The sequence below is a fragment of the Ascaphus truei genome, chromosome 1 (genome assembly GCF_040206685.1).
Source record: "Ascaphus truei isolate aAscTru1 chromosome 1, aAscTru1.hap1, whole genome shotgun sequence".
In the NCBI taxonomy this organism is placed as follows: Eukaryota; Metazoa; Chordata; class Amphibia; order Anura; family Ascaphidae; genus Ascaphus; species Ascaphus truei.
In genome coordinates, this window is record NC_134483.1 from 3,109,154 (window position 1) to 3,128,501 (window position 19,348).

The 19,348-nt window shown below is 47.1% G+C and overlaps 1 protein-coding gene across 2 annotated transcripts in view; it reads right to left on the bottom strand.

Annotated features, from left to right (window-relative positions):
• The window catches only part of CD72 (CD72 molecule), a 122,195-nt gene that overhangs the window by 286 nt on the left and 102,561 nt on the right, over positions 1-19,348 (bottom strand). For both annotated transcript variants that reach the window (XM_075575298.1, XM_075575290.1), the window contains exons 8-10: positions 12,194-12,283; positions 9,289-9,612; positions 1-53 (exon numbers count right to left, since the gene is read on the bottom strand). The exon at positions 1-53 is cut by the window's left edge. In XM_075575298.1, coding sequence (XP_075431413.1) covers positions 1-53; positions 9,289-9,612; positions 12,194-12,283 — 467 coding nt within the window. The remainder of the gene's footprint in view (positions 54-9,288; positions 9,613-12,193; positions 12,284-19,348) is intronic.

Below are 19,348 nucleotides of genomic sequence, written 5' to 3' on the forward strand. Positions count from 1 at the left end.
AGAAAAATAAAAACATCTTCCACCAAAAAATGTCCATTGATCGGGACAGTATTCTGAAAAAGAAATAATCACAGACATATGGAGAGTTACTGGGAGACAAGAGCACAGACACCAGGAGAGATACTGGGAGACAAGAGCACAATCACCAGGAGAGATACTGGGAGCCAAGAGCACAGACACCAGGAGAGATACTGGGAGACAAGAGCACAGTCACCAAGAGAGTCCTTTACAATTTTTTACTCAGAGTTATGTTTGAGCATTTTGACCACCTTCCAGATGATAACTGTGACTCTTCGGGAAAAATTATATATATTGTATGTCGTAATGGCTATTTGGGTCATTGTTAGCTGGAAATCCCCACACTTTTGCTTTGACCTTGTAACGCTACTGACTGCAGGACAGGATACAGACCCTCAGGGCAGAGGTAGTGTGTAGTACACTGACCTTGGCCTGGGATCTGAGGCCTGGGATGCAGTGGAAGACGGGTCTGGTTTGGGGAAGGTGCAGGCACAGGCAAGGGGAAGACTCAGGACTAAACAAGGACGGAAGAACCGGACTGTAACAAGGCAGTAACAAAGCGGCAGGGGGTACTGGACTGGAACAAAGCAGGAACAAGGCAGTGGATACTGGACTGGAACAAAGCAGGAACAAGGCACAGTACGGAGTACTTTTCACGAGCAAAGTTTGGTAGCAACTGCGTGCTATTTAAAGGCCAGCTGCAGCTGCTGGCACTGAGGACCAGAGTGAGGCTTAGTTCTTGTCAGCAGGGGGGTGTGACGGGGGGGGGGTAACCAGGCTATCTAATAAAGTTTAAGCCCTCTGGTTACCCCCTGAAACCGTGGGGACCCTGGTAGCTACATAAGCACCATAAGCCAGAGACCAGGTTTAATACATGTGGAAAATAAAGTGACCATCTGCTTTTTTCTGTTTTCATGTTCCCTTGGCCCTAGAACTGTGAGATTTCTTGTGTGCCGTTTTAGGGGGATATTTGGGTAGAAATTAAATTATTTTGTTTGCAGGAGTTCGGGGCCATTGTTACCGGTAGGCCTTTAATTCTCCCCGGCGAGCAGGAACGATTTGCTGGTATGCTGGGTGAATTACACCAGGGCAACCCAGTGTCTCCCAGACTTCTGAATTTTGAGCCCAAATATCCCAAAACCATTTCCCATATAAATATAGGGTTCCCCAAAGTGCATAGTTTATTAAAGTGTGCTTTATAATGTTTTATACATTTGTTATAAGACTATACAGTCAGCTAGGGCATCTGCATAGACACCGGCATGTCTGTATAGAGTACTGTATGTAGTTCAAAGAGGAGAAAATGTCCAGGGGTGAGAAGACCGTTGGTGGGCGAGGAAGGGCGAATTGCCAGGTCTGGAGAACAAAGGGCACCCTGTGGGGACATCTTTTGTATCTTCCGGACTTGGTGGAGCCTGCCCAGAGGGTGACAATCAGTTGTCTGGGGGAGATAAAGTTCGTAGGCGCTTCTCCCATTGGCTAAATCATATTTCCCGCTCACACGGCTTTTGGAGCCGGCTTGCCACGCCACCTCCTCTGAAGTCAGCCAAAGGACGAGCCCCTATTCCTATTGGCTGACAGGGAGGAATTCTCATGCTCTGATTGGTCGCTCCTACTACCTCCATGCTAAAGATAGCTTAGCGGAGGGTCTGTAAGGAGACGGCCGAGTTAGATAACCAGACCATCCTGTGACTTGAGTCGATGAAGTTAGGACGGGCTTTTCAAAGTTGCTCTTTTCGAAATAGCAGAGCAACCGGCTTTGTTTTGAAGCTAGAAAAGCCTGCCTCAGAGAGACTAAGTCCGTCTTTTGCGGCCAAGTTTTACAAATCGAACTAGCGGTCGCGGCCAGGATTTCCTGCCGAAATCAGTTCCAAGAGTATAGGGACTTGGTCCCGGTCAGGAGTTTCTGCTGAATCTCAGTCCAGGACGTCTGGAACAAGGTATCGATCAGGGTTAGACATTGCAAGCAGATGCCCAGCAAATAGGGAAGGATAGATCTCAAACCCCAGACCCCAGTAAGTGTGTATATTTCTGTCGTTTGTGTTTTGTTGTATTTCCAAGATTTTATCCAAATTAACCCCATTTTATTTCACTGCCTTGTTTTGGCTATTGATTGATCCCAAAAATATAAATGTGTTAAAAGACCTGGTCTGCTGTGACAGGGGGTAAGGGCAGGATTTGCCAGGAAGTAAGATGGCCACACTTGCTTCAGTGGGGATGATGTCACTTCCTGTTGAGAACTGAGGGCAGGAATTGCCAGAAAGCGAGATGGTCCCGATTGCTTCAGAGAGGATTCGTGTTTCTTCATGGCGACTGTAACAGGGGACTTAACCCTGTTCACAAATGTGCCTCTAATCCAGCAGTGTGGTGGTTAACTGCTGGTAGGCAATTAACACCACCGGGCTGATTACAGGGGTTAGAAAAAGCCTGCCTGAGACAGGAAGAAAGACTCCTTAGTCCACAACTGGGCTGAACAAGGAAACAGATGTCTTGAGCCTGCCAAAAGAGACTACAAGCTGACAACAAGACACAGGGGATAATACTTCTATACCTGGATCCTGACATTGCCTTATCACAGACAGGTGTGGACACCAGGTGAACAATGAAGCCTTCCCCTACAGCAACCCAGCTAACAGATAAGACTTTTCTTTTAAGACTATTATCTGTCTATCTAAGTATATGAATGTCTCTATGATTTGGGCTGGTGAATCGCTGGGCTAAGCATGCAGTTAGAGAGCTGGATCAAAAGTGTATATATATTCCAGAGTGGAGCGGATTTTGTTTGCTGATTTACATGTTTGCTGTGTTTAAAGCAATAGGCGCAATAGAGCCTTATTTTAATTTCACCTTAAAACAGTCTCCATTGCATACCTCTGAACACGTCTCTAACATATGGTCATCAGAAGTGGGATGAGAGGTGGGCCTTGAAGTTAAAAAGGGCCCCGGAGATTGCCTGTGAAATTTTTTCTGCTTTTTGCATACATAGTTACTGCAAACAGACTGCGCAACAAAGCAAAGAATCTCATGCAGCAGAGACCAGAATTAATGGGATACACATCCAGGCAGGAAATCTACAATGCACGAAAGGAGAGAGGGAGAGAGAGAGAGAGGGAGGGAGAGAGAGAGAGAGAGAGAGAGAGAGAGAGAGAGAGAGGGAGAGAGAGAGAGAGAGGGAGAGAGAGAGAGGGAGAGAGAGAGAGAGGGAGAGAGAGAGAGAGGGAGAGAGAGAGAGAGGGAGAGGGAGAGGGAGAGGGAGGGAGAGAGAGAGAGAGAGAGAGAGAGAGAGAGAGGAGAGGGAAAGGGAGAGGGAGAGAGAGAGAGAGAGAGAGAGAGACTGCTGAAGCAGGTAAACCTTACTTGCCTATCACAATAAAGTGTAATATGGTCGTTGAAATAGGGGTTTTGCCTTCAAGCCATAGTCAGGGTTCAAGAAGTAAGTTAGCCCTTAAAAAGGGATAGGCGTTTGTTGGTTTCAAATGTTTTGTTGAAGCAGTGAATACAGATGATGACCCACGAGCGGTACTGATTCTGCAAGTAAAGGCTGCCACACCGCATATGACTACCAGCTGTGAATGAAGTATATGCAGAAAAATGTGAAAATTGATGCAAAACTGTGGTGAAGCAGGGGAATTTTCAGCAAACAAGTGCAGAGTGTAAAATTGCCCTACCGGAGAAAAAGGGATTGCTGAACTGTGTAAAAGGTATCCCAAAGCCAATTGCTGAGTGTTGAGTCGCCCTGCCGGGAGTGGAAAAAAATTCCACTGCAAAGAATATATTTTTTTTTCTGCAAGTAAAGTCTGCCTATGTATCTTGGGAGTAAAAAAGGCACCCAAAGTGTGAAGAGTGAATGCCATAATACCCAAAGATGAGACTGAAAATTACTGAACTCAAGCAGAAAACCACATTATTTTGCTGAAGCGGAGGGATTGCACCCAGCACGTAAATGGTGTAAAGCAAATAGAAGTTTTTACTTAGCAACTGCACATCCAGTATACCTAATGAGAAAGAATGCATGCACACGACTGCTGATGTTTTAAAACTTACTAAAGGAAAGAAAAAGTCTATGGAGATGCCTGTGAGACCTACGACCTCTACAAGCAAAATATGCCCACCGGTAGTACTATCACAAGCTGGGGTTCTAGAAAATACACTGGCAAAAGCTGCAATAGCGCCTCCAGAGGTCAGGAAGCAAAATACACCTGATAGCCCCAAAATGGAGGACAAGATGCAGCGTTCCTGTAATGAACCCTACCCCATGTAAGAGTGGCCCTTCCAGTCCGATGAGGAGGAAGACATCTCTTACAGGGAACCCAAACCAAGTCACACCCACAAAACACCCCAAGAATGGTGGGGGGTACCTTAACTCGATACGAACCGAAAAGACCGCTCCCTATGTTGACGAATATGATCGGCAGGAGAAAGAGCGGGAGCAGCGGATCACCGAATATTTCCGTCAGCTAATAGAGTTGCAAGAAAAGCATGGTGGATCCAGTGACGCTGCTAAAATTTCCAATGAAGATGGAGACCCCAGTATCCTTGAGGGGACAGAGTCATCCAAAACAAAAAGGTGCAAATAGAAAAAGAAAAGCAGTTCTTCACGTACCGTGGAAGGACAAGACATGTCCGCAGATCCCACAGAGAAAAAGGGGGGCTGAGATACCCTGCAGCCTAGAGAAAATGGAGGATTCGTCATGCGAATGACCGAATATACAGAGGGCCCAAGGCAGAAGTCGGGTAACCCAAAGAAGTGTCTGTCCGGTGCCAACAGTGAGAAACCCTCAACCAACCATCCCAGGGAAGCGGAGCCAAAACCAGTGAGTGTCGATCCCTTGACCAGCCCTGAAAAATTCCAGGCATGACTGTGATATGCTCCGTGAACAATTGAAACTGAAGAAAGATGATTACACAGAGCTACAGAAAAATAACGTGAAGCTACAGAAAGATGTGCTCTCAATTTACTCTTTGGCCAGGACAGAATTGGACGATCTCAAGACTGAGCTAGATGCTGCAAACAATACTAAAGCCACCATGGTGGAAAAGCAGAGCCAATCCGATAAAATGATGGCTGAGCTGAAGCGGAAGTATGAGGAGGCACTGAAGGAGATTACAGTCTTTCAGCAAGAGGTTCACACTCTTCGCGTACAACTGAATGCCTCACAACAAGAGGTCAACTGTGTCCGGACAGAGGTGGACGTACCCCAGAAGGAGGTTCATACACTCCGCGCATCACTGGATGCCTCACATCATGAGATCAACAGCGGACGCACAGAACTTGAAGTCTCCAGAAAGGAACTACACAGTCTCATTGAGAAGCTGGACATTTCAAAGAAAACTATCCTCCATCTTAATTTAAATCTAAAAGTCTCTCAGAAGGAGCTTCAGACCCTCAACCTAGAGAAGGAAATCTCATGCCAGGAGACTGTCATTCTCAAAGCAGATGTGCGTAAATGGAAGGAGGAGTACATGGAGGCCCTGAAAATTACAGAGACTGCAAAAAGAGAAAATTTAAGACTGAAAGAAGAGAATTCTCATTTGACAGACCACGTCAAGGAAAAAAATGAAAAGCTGCACGAGCTTAAAGAAATAAATGAATTTTTGGAAGAGGAAAAGTTTGAAGCAAAGCACCGACTGCAGAACCAACTGCAAGGTCTGCGTACGCACCTCCAGAATGTTGAGGACAAGCAGCAAACTCTGCAGGAAGAAAATCTGCAGGCTGAAAAAGAAATTAAAGTGCTGCAGGAACGTCTGATTACCCAGTATGTCTCCGCAAAGCAGCATGAGAAACTGAAGGCTACCCTGAGTATCACCAAAGCATCGCTAAAGGCCAAGCTTAGAGCCCAGGTGATTCGACACAAGGGGGAGCACAAGAAGGTCCAGAAACTGAGACAAGTAACTGTGGCCCGAGCAAAGAAATTCACAGTGCTTCAAAATACAATAAAAATGTGGAAGTAAGCTCAGAGAAAGCACAGTGCGCAGATAAATTCCCTGAGAAGAGACTTGCAAGACACACTCAAGAAACAGGGATCTCTCGCGGATGAGATTACAGTACTACAAGGACAAGTATTGACCCTGACCAAGCATCCGTATCCCATAGCCACAAAAACCCAAAGGAAAAAGGGTACATTGAGGGCTGGGAATACCGCTCGCCTAAAAAACAAGGTTGCAAAGTCTGAACCACCTAAACAAGCACTAGCTAAACCTTCAGCCACCGAACAGGCAGCAAAAAAAGGTACACGTGCTGAATCAAAAGCAGAAGAATCCTTAGCTGATGAAGCTGAAAAGATGGAACATTCTCTGGAAGTGGATCTGGAATTGCAACTCAATCCCAAAGAGGCTGAACTTGCAACTCCATTAAGTGGAAAAAGTGCAGAGAGACAGCTTCAAGAGCAGAAAACTCAAAGGGCTATTCTAAAACACTCTGCAACTGTTGCCATACAGTCTGCCTACAATAAGAGGAGCACCCGACGCAAGGGAAACCTCATAACCGCGCATGCAGTAAAAAGACTATTCTTGGAAAAAGTCCTCCTCGAGCGACTGAGGAGTGTATTGTATTGTATGTCTTTATTTACATAGCGGCATTAATGTACATAGCGCTTCACAGTAGTAATACACATGGTAATCAAATAAATAACAGATAATATAAATAACAGATCATGGGAATAAGTGCTTTAGACATAAAAGTAACATTAAGGAAGAGGAGTCCCTGCCCCGAGGAGCTTACAGTCTAATTGGTAGCTATTCGTGGAAAAAGTCCTCCTCGAGCAACTGAGGAGTGCTGATCTCAAGCACCTTCGGGAGGAGACACGAATAAACTGGATAAAGGGCTCCAATCCCAGCGGGACTGAGGGTTCTCTTCCTCTATCCACTCTCATTCAAGTCACAGAAAGATCTCGAATGAGAGTGGAAGGATGGGCTTTGGCCGTGGTAAGCCCGAGCTTCCCACAAACAGGGGAGGTATGTAACAGGGGACTTATCCCTGTTGAGAAATGTGCCTCTAAACCAGCAGTGTGGTGGTTAATTGCTGGTAGGCAATTAACTAACACCACCCGGCTGATTACAGGGGTTAGAAAAAGCCTGCCTCTGAGACAGGAAGAGAGCCTCCTTAGTCCACAACTGGGCTGAACAAGGAGACATACATTTTGAGCCTGCCAAAAGAGACTGCAAGCTGACAACAAGACACAGGGGATAATACTATTATACCTGGATCCTGACATTGCCTTATCACAGATGGGTGTGGACACCAGGAGAACAAAGAAGCCTTCCCCTACAGCAACCCAGCTAACAGATAAGACTTTTCTTTTAAGACTATTATCTATGTCTATCTAAGTATATGAAGGTCTCTATGGTTTGGGCTGGTGAATCGCTGGGCTAAGCATGCAGTTAGAGAGCTGGATCAAAAGTGTATATATATTCCAGAGTGGAGCGGATTTTGTATGCTGATTTACATGTTTGCTGTGTTTAAAGCAACAGGCGCAATAAAGCCTTATTTTAATTTCACCTTAAAACAGTCTCCATTGCATACCTCTGAACACATCTCTTACAGTGACCATCTTAGGTATCCAACAGATTCCTTATAGGCCTATATAAAATCCCTCCCCTAATGATAGAGCCATAATGTCCATGGGATTTCCATGGGAGATGAATTCAGTAAACTCTGTCTCAGCCTTGATGGAAGTATGTTCCCCTTCTGCAGATTTTTATTCCTTCATTGATAATATTTAGCCAGTTATTTAATATAATCATATTACAGCAGGTTTTTTTTTAATGTTAGAGATTGATAGAAGAGCATAAATCATTATCAGAGTTAATAAGATCATGAAGGAAGCCCACAAAGGCAGCGGCTGAGTCAAATTTCCCAAGGGATTCACTAAACATTAAGGGCCTCATGCAGTAAGCGCCGAAAATAAATTTTGGGCAAGATTTTGAACTTGCCATGTTTTTGCTGTGTGCTCTCACGGTATGCAGAAAGGCCCGAATACCAGTGAGAGCAACATTAGCAAACATGGCGAGTTGCCGGCGCCAAGATGACCTGCCCTCCGAGAAGGGCTCATCCGGCGAGATCTGTCTGCAGCAGAGAGATCCGCCTCCCTCTATTGTATTGTTCGTCTTTATTTATATAGTGCCATTAATGTACATAGCGCTTCACAGTAGTAATACACGTGGTGATCAAATAAATAACAGATAATATAAATAACAGATCATGGGAATAAGTGCTTCAGACATAAAAGTAACATTTCGGAAGAGGAGTCCCTGCCCCGAGGAGCTTACAGTCTAATTGGTAGGTAGGGAGAACGTACAGAGACAGTAGGAGGGAGTTCTGGTAAGTGCGTCTGCAGGGGTCCAAGCTTTATGTATCATGTGTTCAGAATATCCACAGTGCTATTCTTATGCTTCTTTAAGCAGATGTGTCTTAAGGTGAGTCTTAAAGGTGGATCTGCAGGGGTCCAAGCTTTATGTATCATGTGTTCAGAATATCCACAGTGCTATTCATATGCTTCTTTAAGCAAGTGTGTCTTAAGGTGGGTCTTAAAGGTGGATAGAGAGGGTGCTAGTCGGGTACTGAGGGGAAGGGCATTCCAGAGGTGTGGGGCAGTCAGTGAAAAAGATTTAATGCGGGAGAGGGCTTTAGATACAATGGGGGTAGAAAGAAGACATCCTTGAGCAGAATGCAAGAGTCGGGTTGGTGCATAACGAGAAATTAGGGCTGAGATGTAAGGAGGGGCAGAAGAGTGTAAAGCTTTAAAAGTGAGGAGAAGAATGGGGTGTGAGATGCGGGATTTGATCGGAAGCCAGGAGAGGGATTTCAGGAGGGGAGATGCTGAGACAGATCTAGGAAAGAGTAGAGTGATTCTGGCAGCAGCGTTTAGGATAGATTGTAGGGGAGACGGGTGAGAGGCAGGACCTCTCTGCGATAATGTCGCCGTAAATAAAAATATTTTAAATTAAAATGTTATTCCTAGTATAGATGTGCAGGGCGTCTCCGGAGCTGAACCGCAGACCCAGTACTCCACCCCGCCCTGGCCACTTAGCACCTGCAATAAGTGTGCTACGATATAAAGGTCATTAAGGCTTTAACGCCTGTATATCCAGTATAGCCGGTCACAGGACTATTTTGGCCACCACCAATAGCCACAGCGGGTTACATTATACATGCTTTAACTGTACTTCCCGACACAATCGTTTCATTTTCTAGTATAATGGCACATATTTAGCACACATTTCCAGAGTAGCGCTATACACTTATTTTCTCCCACAGATGGAAGAGAGTACCTTTATTAAGCTGATTAAGACTTGCTTGGGTTTTCTTCAGCTCCTGCTCAGTATTTTGCTTCTCCGCTTTGGTATCGTTCAGCACTTTTTGCAGAACATTCTGTTTCTCTTCGGACTCCTTTAGGGTCTGTTTGTATTGCTGTAGGGTGTCATTGTATCTATTGAGCTCCTGTAACACTTTCTCAACCTCCTGTTTGCTTTGCTGCCGGTGCATGTCGCTCTCCCTCAGCAGGTCCTCTCTGCTCTGGATACTTTGAGCCAGGCTGCTGTTCTGGGTGATGTGATCTGTGGATAATTGCTGTAATTCTCTGGAAACCTGGATATCTGTAACATGGAAATGTGCCTGTAAATCCACTGCCTATGACAAGGACAAATACTTGGCGATGGTTATTTAATGTAAACAGAGAATTGACTTTGTGTCCCCCTCTTACATCCCTTCTTCCACCTCAGCAAACCATACAAACATTACTGATAACAAATCTTTTGCTCTTCCTCAGTTGTTTAATTTTGGGGATATTACTACTGTATAGCTCCATACTTTGCAAGTTGTATTCTAATGTTAGGCCACTTATACACTGTGATCCCCGGCACACAGTGATCCCCGGCACACAGTGATCCCCGACACAATGTGATCCCCGGCACACAGTGATCCCCGGCACACAGTGATCCCCGACATAATGTGATCCCCGGCACACAGGGATCCCGGCAGCACAGTGATCCCCGGCAGCACAGTGATCCCTGGCAGCACAGTGATCCCCGGCAGCACAGTGATCCCCGTCAGCACAGTGATCCCTGGCAGCACAGTGATCCCCGTCAGCACAGTGATCCCCATCAGCACAGTGATCCCCGGCAGCACAGTGATTCCCGGCAGCACCGTGATCCCCGGCACACAGTGATCCCCGGCACACAGTGATCCCTGGCACACAGTGATCCCAGGCACACAGTGATCCGCGGCACACAGTGATTCCCGGCACACAGTGATCCCCTACACAATGTGATCCCCGGCACACAGGGATCCCGGCAGCCCAGGAATCCCCATCAGCACAGGGATCCCCGGCAGCACAGGGATCCCAGGCAGCACAGGGATCCCCGGCAGCACAGGGATCCCCGGCAGCACAGTGATTCCTGGCAGCACAGGGATCCCCAGCAGCACAGTGATCCCCAGCAGCACAGTGATCCCTGGCACACAGTGATTCCTGGCAGAACAGGGATCCCCAGCAGCACAGCGATCCTCGGCCGCACAGGGATCCCCGGCAGCACAGGGATCCCCGGCAGCACAGTGATTCCCGGCAGCACAGGGATCCCCAGCAGCACAGTGATCCCCAGCAGCACAGTGATCCCTGGCACACAGTGATTCCTGGCAGAACAGGGATCCCCGGCCACACAGGGATCCTCGGCCGTACAGGGATCCCCGGCAGCACAGGGATCCCCGGCAGCACAGTGATTCCCAGCAGCACAGTGATCCCGGTAGCACAGTGATCCCCAGCAGCACAGGGATCCCCGGCAGCACAGTGATTCCCAGCAGCACAGTGATCCCCGGTAGCACAGTGATCCCAGTAGCACAGGGATCCCCGGCACACAGTGATCCCCAGCAGCACAGGGATCCCAGGCAGCACAGGGATCCCCGGCAGCACAGTGATTCCCAGCAGCACAGTGATCCCCGGTAGCACAGTGATCCCGGTAGCACAGTGATCCCAGTAGCACAGGGATCCCCGGCTGCACAGGGATCCCCAGCAGCACAGGGATCTCCGGCAGCACAGGGATCCCCGGCAGCACAGTGATCCCCAGCAGCACAGTGATCCCCAGCAGCACAGGGATCCCCGGCTGCAAAGGGATCCCCGGCAGCACAGGGATCCACGGCAGCACAGAAGGACGTTAATGTGTGATGGTTCCACTAGTTTTTGTGCTACACGGTAACCTACTTCCATGAGACACAGTCAGGTGTCCTATAGCAGGAGGCTGCTTAATAAATATGGCCTAAAATGTTCCACTTTTTATTGGAAAGCACTTAATGTATTTGAGGAAGTCCGTCTTGCTTTCTGCTTTATAAACATAAATATTGTACACATCTTTTTTTAATATACAGTATGGCGTTTCTTTCCAATGTTTAATACATTTAGAATAATTTTTATGTCAACATAGTACAAAGACATTTAAATCACTCTATAAGACCGGCCAAAGTAATGTAGTGCCACAGATTAAATGAAAGGTATAAAAACCCAAGGAGTCAGTTACAGTACCACTTACAGTACCAGTTACAGTACCAGTTACAGTACCACTTACAGTACCACTTACAGTACCACTTACAGTACCACTTACAGTACCATTTACAGTACCACTTACAGTACCATTTACAGTACCACTTACAGTACCAGTTACAGTACCAGTTAAGTTACAGTGCCAGTTACAGTATCAGTATCAGTACCAGTTACAGTATCACTTACAGTACCAGTTACAGTATCAGTACCACTTACAGTACCAGTTACAGTATCAGTACCACTTACAGTACCAGTTACAGTATCAGTACCACTTACAGTACCAGTTACAGTACCACTTAAGTATCAATACCAGTAGCACTTACAGTATCAGTACCAGTTACAGTACCACTTACAGTACCAGTTACATTACCAGTACCCGTTACAGTACCAGTTACATTACCAGTACCCGTTACAGTACCAGTTACAGTACCACTTACAGTACCAGTACCCGTTACAGTACCAGTTACAGTACCACTTACATTACCAGTACCCGTTACAGTACCAGTACCAGTTACAGTACCACTTACATTACCAGTACCCGTTACAGTACCAGTTACAGTACCCGTTACAGTACCAGTACCCGTTACAGTACCAGTTACATTACCAGTACCCGTTACAGTACCAGTACCAGTTACAGTACCACTTACATTTCACCGACATTCCAATGCTGGTCACAAGCAAAATAAGACAAACCCCCAGTGTTACGAGAGTACGGTGAGGAGTCCAGTTCTGAAATCCTAAACAAGTGAGAGAACAGACAGTAAGAGCATGAAACTTCAGTGGGCTACAAGACAATGAAACTTCAGTGGGCTACAAGACAAGAGATTGTGCACAGAGATTCATCGTTACATCTTATTAAAACAACCTCAGTAAACTACACTTTTTTCAAAACACAAAATATTTGAATTGTGTTCTCTGTATAAACAGAACAGTTTGCTCAGCCCGTAATGTTCAGTAATACATGTGTTCTCAAACTTTCCATATTACGGACCATATCACAGTTGCTTTAATTTTTAAGGACCACCCAATGTGCACTTTTCCCCAGTCCTCAATATATTTATATACACAGGAACATATAGCATTTAATTGACAAATATTGGACCAATATCAAAACCAGCTTTCAATACTAATATAAAATGCACAGCTACAGGAAAGAGCTCCCCAACGTGGGGTTGTAACATCTTTGGGGACCGCTGGTGGTCAGGAGACCCAAGCCAGAGACTTTACAGAGTATAAGAAGTTCTAACTTCACTCATTCTCACAGCAGAGTATTAATGGTGGAATTGGGATCGGAATCTTGAACACCAAGCAAGTTCAGAGGCCCTTAAAGTTATAATAACTGAGTGTCCCAGAATGGGCTTGAAATGAGCTGTACACCTTTGCTTCTATTGATATCTATAAGTGTTGCTAATTTCCTTAATCAACCTTTCACTAAAGGTATTATACATCACCTGAGCAAAACAAGAGGCATTAAACGCAGCAATAGTTCCTGCTAAATATTTATTTTGAGGCACATGCAAAGGAACATTTAAATATAATTATCACAATTTTTCACACGCTACTCCCTAAAGTCAGATGTCCAGTGATATTGGGCTATCCCCAAAAATGACCTTAAGTGAGTCTCAGACACCGGGGCGCACTCTCAAAGCAACGAGGTCGGGAAAGGGCTTTCCGGCTCAGGTCGCACAGAACGGAGACATCGGAGCTTTGAAAATATGCCACAAAGTGTAAAGTAATGTCGCTATTATCTTACTCTCCAAGGTCCATGTTTACTAAGGGGCGTTAAGGCATAAGGCTTTGGAGATTGTGCAGTAAACCTATTACTTTTAGAGATACATGATTTCAGCTTTCTTCCTATAGTGTCTTTGTTAGTTTCTTCTCCCTCTATTAGATCACTGTTATACTACAAACTGATCTCCCCTTGTTTCAGACAGATATATTGGCATTGTGACGGGAGCGGGTAACCAGCCTCTCAAAGGTTAAGCCCATTTTGGTTACCCCTGATCCGTGTATAAGGGTCCCAGAGAGTTAGCTCTTGGGCCCAGTAACAGTGTATCATGCCAATGTATTGTATGACATAAAACTTTCTGGGAGTGCCAGTGAGCAGGGATTGCTGGGGTATGAGTTTCCGGGCGTGCCAGCGAGCAGGGATTGCTGGGGTATGAGTTTCCGGGCGTGCCAGCGAGCAGGGATTGCTGGGGTATGAGTTTCCGGGCGTGCCAGCGAGCAGGGATTGCTGGGGTATGAGTTTCCGGGCGTGCCAGCGAGCAGGGATTGCTGGGGTATGAGTTTCCGGGCGTGCCAGCGAGCAGGGATTGCTGGGGTATGAGTTTCCGGGCGTGCCAGCGAGCAGGGATTGCTGGGGTATGAGTTTCCGGGCATGCCAGCGAGCAGGGATTGCTGGGGTATGAGTTTCCGGGCGTGCCAGCGAGCAGGGATTGCTGGGGTATGAGTTTCCGGGCGTGCCAGCGAGCAGGGATTGATAAGGTATGAGTTTCAAGGGGGGGGGGGAGGGGGGGGTTGCGGAGGATCCATTGATATAATGTGCCTAGGAGGTTGGGGTCCGGAGTTGTCAGTTCCCCCATAAATGTACCCGGGAATCATGTCTGATTCTCGGATACATATAGGCACATTGTCCCGGCAATATCTCCCCTTGAAAACACAAGCGCGACTCACTGCTAGGATTCCCTGCTTCAGCACAGACCAGGGAGGTAAATGGAGGATAGGGATGTGAGGTATCCCTGGAATGGTAAAGGAGTCCCTAGATTAAGGGGAGATGCCCAGTTAATGCCCATGTCCCCCTGAATCCCGTATAGGGGTTCTGGCATTGCTCCAACCATGAATAAGGTTGTGAGGATTTTTAAAGTCTAAGCCCGGTTAAAGTGTGTGGGGAATATGGCTGTAGGAATAAAGTGCAAACTTCTTATTATATTCTGCATAACCAAGACTTAGAAAAGTATAAAATATATAGTTTATTAAACAGTGTGTTTTAAAATACATATACTGTATGCTTTGTGCACAGTATATGAGCTGGGACTTTCAGGTCCTATGTCCTGAGTCACTGGGCTACCAAGATGGTGCCCCTGTGTCTACTCAGACATCGGACATGAAAGCCACAGAGGATGTCAGAAGTGTGAAGAGCATTTGGGCAGGAGGTTTAAGCTGAGTACCCACGTCTTGGGATGAATGGTAGTCCTCGCTTGTTGTCAACTACCCATTCTCTGACCTCGGGCAAACATTTCTGCAGAAATTGCTCCTGGAATATGAGGTCCAGCAGTCCCCGGTACTTGGTGGCATTCCACCCTTCGATCCACTGGGTACCATGCAGGGTTAGCCGGGCTACGTATTCCAGGTGAGTGTCCCGGTTAGTCTTTTCCCCAGATCAGAACAGACCCCGGTAAGCCTCTGGATTTAGGGCATATCGGTAAAGTAAAATCACCTTTACGTGGTTGTAGTCTTGGCTGTCCCCTGTTGGGACTGCTTGGAAAGCCTTCAGGACTCTCCCGGTAAGCAGGGGTCACAAGTGCAGGACCTGGTCCCGGGCTGGGATATGGAACCGTCCGCATTGGTCCTCGAAAACTTTCAAAAGCCGTCGATATCATCGGTGCTATCCACAAACTTGGCAAAGCTGTGGTAAGACACCTTTTGGGGGTCGGGGCTGGTCAGGGTCCCGATGGGGATGGGACATCTGACCACCTTGGGCAGCCGCGATCAGCTGCAACTTTTGTTCAAACGTGACCCAGACAGCCATGGCTGTAATGATAGCCATAATATCCACAGCAGGGGCAGCAGTAGCCAGCGGGGCTACTTCAAGAGGGACCACAGGCTCATCCTCGCTCTCGTCCTCTGTTGCCTCTGCAATTTCCTCGATATTCAGTGTTATGTCCTGGGCTGGAGTAGCCACTGTTGCCCCCATGTCCAGGGGAGAAGCCATGCTGGCTTCGTTGTGGTCCAGATCCTCCTCGAGCTGAGCTTTATCCCGACAGTCCATCGGTAGTCCGTACCCCTCACACCAGGTCACAACTCTCTGGTGATCCCAGGACTGATAGCATCCTGACCGCTGAGACATCTTCACCTTTGGGCACTAAACTTCAAAGACAAAGAACAGTGTACTTTCTCCTGCCCTGTGTAAATCGTGCGTACGTGTACTACTTGTTTTGAGAGCTTACAATCTATGAGCTACTACAAACCCCCACAGGATCAAATCTTAATTATCCCACCTCTGCCACCAGAAAAAAAGCCTGTCACGGGAGACCAGGAACTTTTACCACCACTTATATATTACCGAGATCATACATTAGGCAAAACAAGGTGGTAAAACAAATTGTGTTTATATTGATAAACCACGTACAAAAAGAAGAATTACACAAGAAACCGTTTAAAATACACTTACTGGGTGTCTGGGGGGGAAATCTAGGCTTTCCTTGGTGCAGGGCGTGCTTACCCTGACCGGGATATACACCCGGTTCTCCTGGTCCTCTTTTCAGCTTCAGTTCCCAGCCGCGACCGCTACATTCAATTCTCAGAACTTGGTCCTCGTGTCTGACTTAGTCTCTGCGAGGCAGGCTTTCCTGGCTTCAAAACGAAGCCGGCTGCTCCGCTATTTCAAGCAGAGCAACTTTGAAAAGCCCGCCTTAGCTTCATCGACTCAAGTCACTAGATGGTCTGGTTCTCTGTCTTGGCCATCGCCTTACATATACTCCGCTAAGCAATCCTTAGCATGGAGGGAGGAGGAGCGGCCAATCAGAGCATGGGAACCCTATCCCACTAGCCAATAGAAACAGGGGCTCATCTCTAGGCTGACATCAGATGTGGAGCGTGCCAAGCCGGCTCTGGATGCCCCATAGTCAGGAAATATGAACTGACCAATGGGAAACGCGACGACATTCTGCCGCTTTCCCCAGTCAACCAATTGCCACCTACTGGGCAGGCTCCACTAAGTCTGGCAGACCAGGGGGTCCTCCCCGCAGGGGGTCTCTATTCTCTGGAGTCAGCACTCTGCCCTGCCCCGTCCACTTAGCTCCCCGCCACCTCTCAGCGTCCCGTCTCCTCTTTGAACTACGGACTCTATGCAGACTTGCTGGCACCTTAAGCATATGCCTTGGCTGCCTGCATAGAGCCTTATAATACATGTTTAAAGTGCACAAAACATCTTTTAATACATGGGGGACCTTGAGGAGACTCAAGTCCGTAAGGGATATAGGACTGAGATATCAGGGCTCAAAAATTAGGAGTCTGGGGGACACGGGGCAGCCACCGGTGTAATTCCACCCACGTACCGGCAAACCATGCCTGCTCGCCGGGAACAATTAAGGGGCTACCGGCACCCAAACTCCTTGCATTCTTACCCACATATCCCACCTAAAACTTACACAGAAAGTTTCATGAGTCTGGGGTAAGGGGAAAATGGAAAAAAAGGGTCACTTTACATGCAAAGTATAAGATAACTGGCCCCTGGCTTATAGCTGCCAGGGGCCCACGGGACCCAAGGGCAACCAGATGTAAGGATCCGTTAGTCTCGCTACCCTCAGCGCACTTCCTGCTTACCTCAGCCCACTATCGTGTGCTCCACTTCCCCCGCCCCCTGCAGCCCGTCACCTGTGACATCTACCAGCCGCCGGTCCACCAGAACGCACGCATCAAGCGTGAGAATGAATGCAGACTCCTTTGGTCCCATCTCAGGGTTGCACCCACGCGGGGGCATCATCGCGCACCATGTACGCGCGAGAAGCGTGCTCTGCACGCGCAGGTACAGCGTCACCAATCCCCATCAGTAAACCTTCCCCCTCCTGTCTCCTGCACCTATTCACGAATCACAGTAGGTGCTCTTGACGTGCTCCCTCTCGCCTTGTCCTCATTGGTCCCAGTATGCCTTATATGCTCAGCCGTACCACTGGTTCATCGGCTGAGCATAAACCTTCCGACGTGCGAAGTGTTCACTGCTGTTTTGCCTCCAGAGTCTTGTCGTGCTTCCTGATCTTTGCTCCTGACCGTAGCTATTCCTTCGGACTCCACTCTGTTCTCCTGACCCCGGCTAGGTACAAAGATCCGCACCTCTCCATCCCGACCTCGGCAAAGTACCTCTACGATCCACTTCTCTCCAACACCGACCTCAGCAAGTATTACTGACACCGTTACACCAGAGGGCTTAACCTGTATTATATAGCCTGGTTACCCTTGCCCATCACAGAGGTTTCTACGGTCTGACATTTGATTTGCCCAGAAGTTTCAGACCCTGAAATATAGGTTATTCCTCCTCCTCCTGTCAAAATATAACATTTGTATGGCACACTGTACACTCGAATGAAGGGAGGAGAATATAACTAATTTAAAACAATGCCTCAGATATTGCAAAGATGCCTGCATAGAAACATCACATTCGCTGCAAATTCAAATGTCGGTTAAAAATGCACATAATATATCTCTAATATTAGGATACTTTCCACACTTTCCTCTGCATGTGATATGAGGAGTGATTTCACTATATACAGATATAGCAGAAGCTAGGGGATAAATCACTAGATACGCGTACATTACTTTATCAATTGTATCATTTGTTTCTTATGGGGTGCACCCATTATTTATCTTCAATCTGATTGTATTATTTAACCCGCAGAGTTTCAGTTGATACAGACACTTCCTTAATCAGTGAAGCATAAAGCAAAGCGAGCCCAGAGGGGTGATGGGAATCAGAAGCGAGCAGCGTGTGAACCTATAAAAAGATGCATGTGGTTAAAGAAACGTGTTTATATAAAAACTCTCACTTCTCCTGCAGTCAATTAAACTGACACAAACACCCTCTGTGCTCAGGGCAGTAACAGTAACCATACTTCATACTGATAGTTACTGTATCACAGACTCTGTGCTCAGAGCAGTAACAGTAACCATACTTCATACTGATAGTTACTGTATCACAGACTCTGTGCTCAGAGCAGTAACAGTAACCATACTTCATACTGATAGTTACTGTATCAAAGACACTGTGCTCAGAGCAGTAACAGTAACCATAGTCCTGGAACTGTTTTCAGCAAGAAGTCCTGACCGCGAGCGCTACTTCGATTTGTAGAACTTGGCCGCAAAAGTCGGGACTTGGTCTCTGCGAGGCAGGCTTTTCTAGCTTCAATACGAAGCCGGTTGCTCTGCTATTTCGAACAGCAACTTTGAAAAGCCCGTCCTAACTTCATCGGCTCAATTCCCAGGATGGTCTTGCTCTCTGACTCGGCCATCTCCTTACATACACTCCACTAAGCTGTCCTTACCATGGAGGTAGGAGGAGCGACCAATCAGAGTGTGGGAATTCCTCTCCGCCAGCCAATAGAAATAGGGGCTCATCCGTTGGCTGACGTCAGAGGAGGAGGCGTGCCAAGCCAGCTCGAAAAGCCGTGTGAGCGGGAAATATGATTTAGCCAATGGGAGAAGCGCCTACGAGCTTTATCTCCTCCGGCAAACTCATTGCCACCACCTGGACAGGCTCCACCAAGTCCGGCAGATACAAAAAGTGTCCCCTCAGGGTGCCCTTTGTTCACCGGACTTGGCAATTTGCCCTTCCTCGCCCACCAAACTGTCTTCTCACCTATGGACATCCTCTACTCTTTGAACTATGGACGTTGCAAAAAACAAACAAAGATGCCCAAAGCTACTTCCAATGTGACAAAAATACACAGTGCAATACCTATATATTCTCTTGAAAAAGTGTCATTCAGTTTAACCCTTTGGCTAAAGCCTCTTAAGCCTTCTGCCACTTCAAGGCATGACAGTTAGCAGGTCCTTCCACTCCCTGAGTTAAGTCTTATTTACCTCTA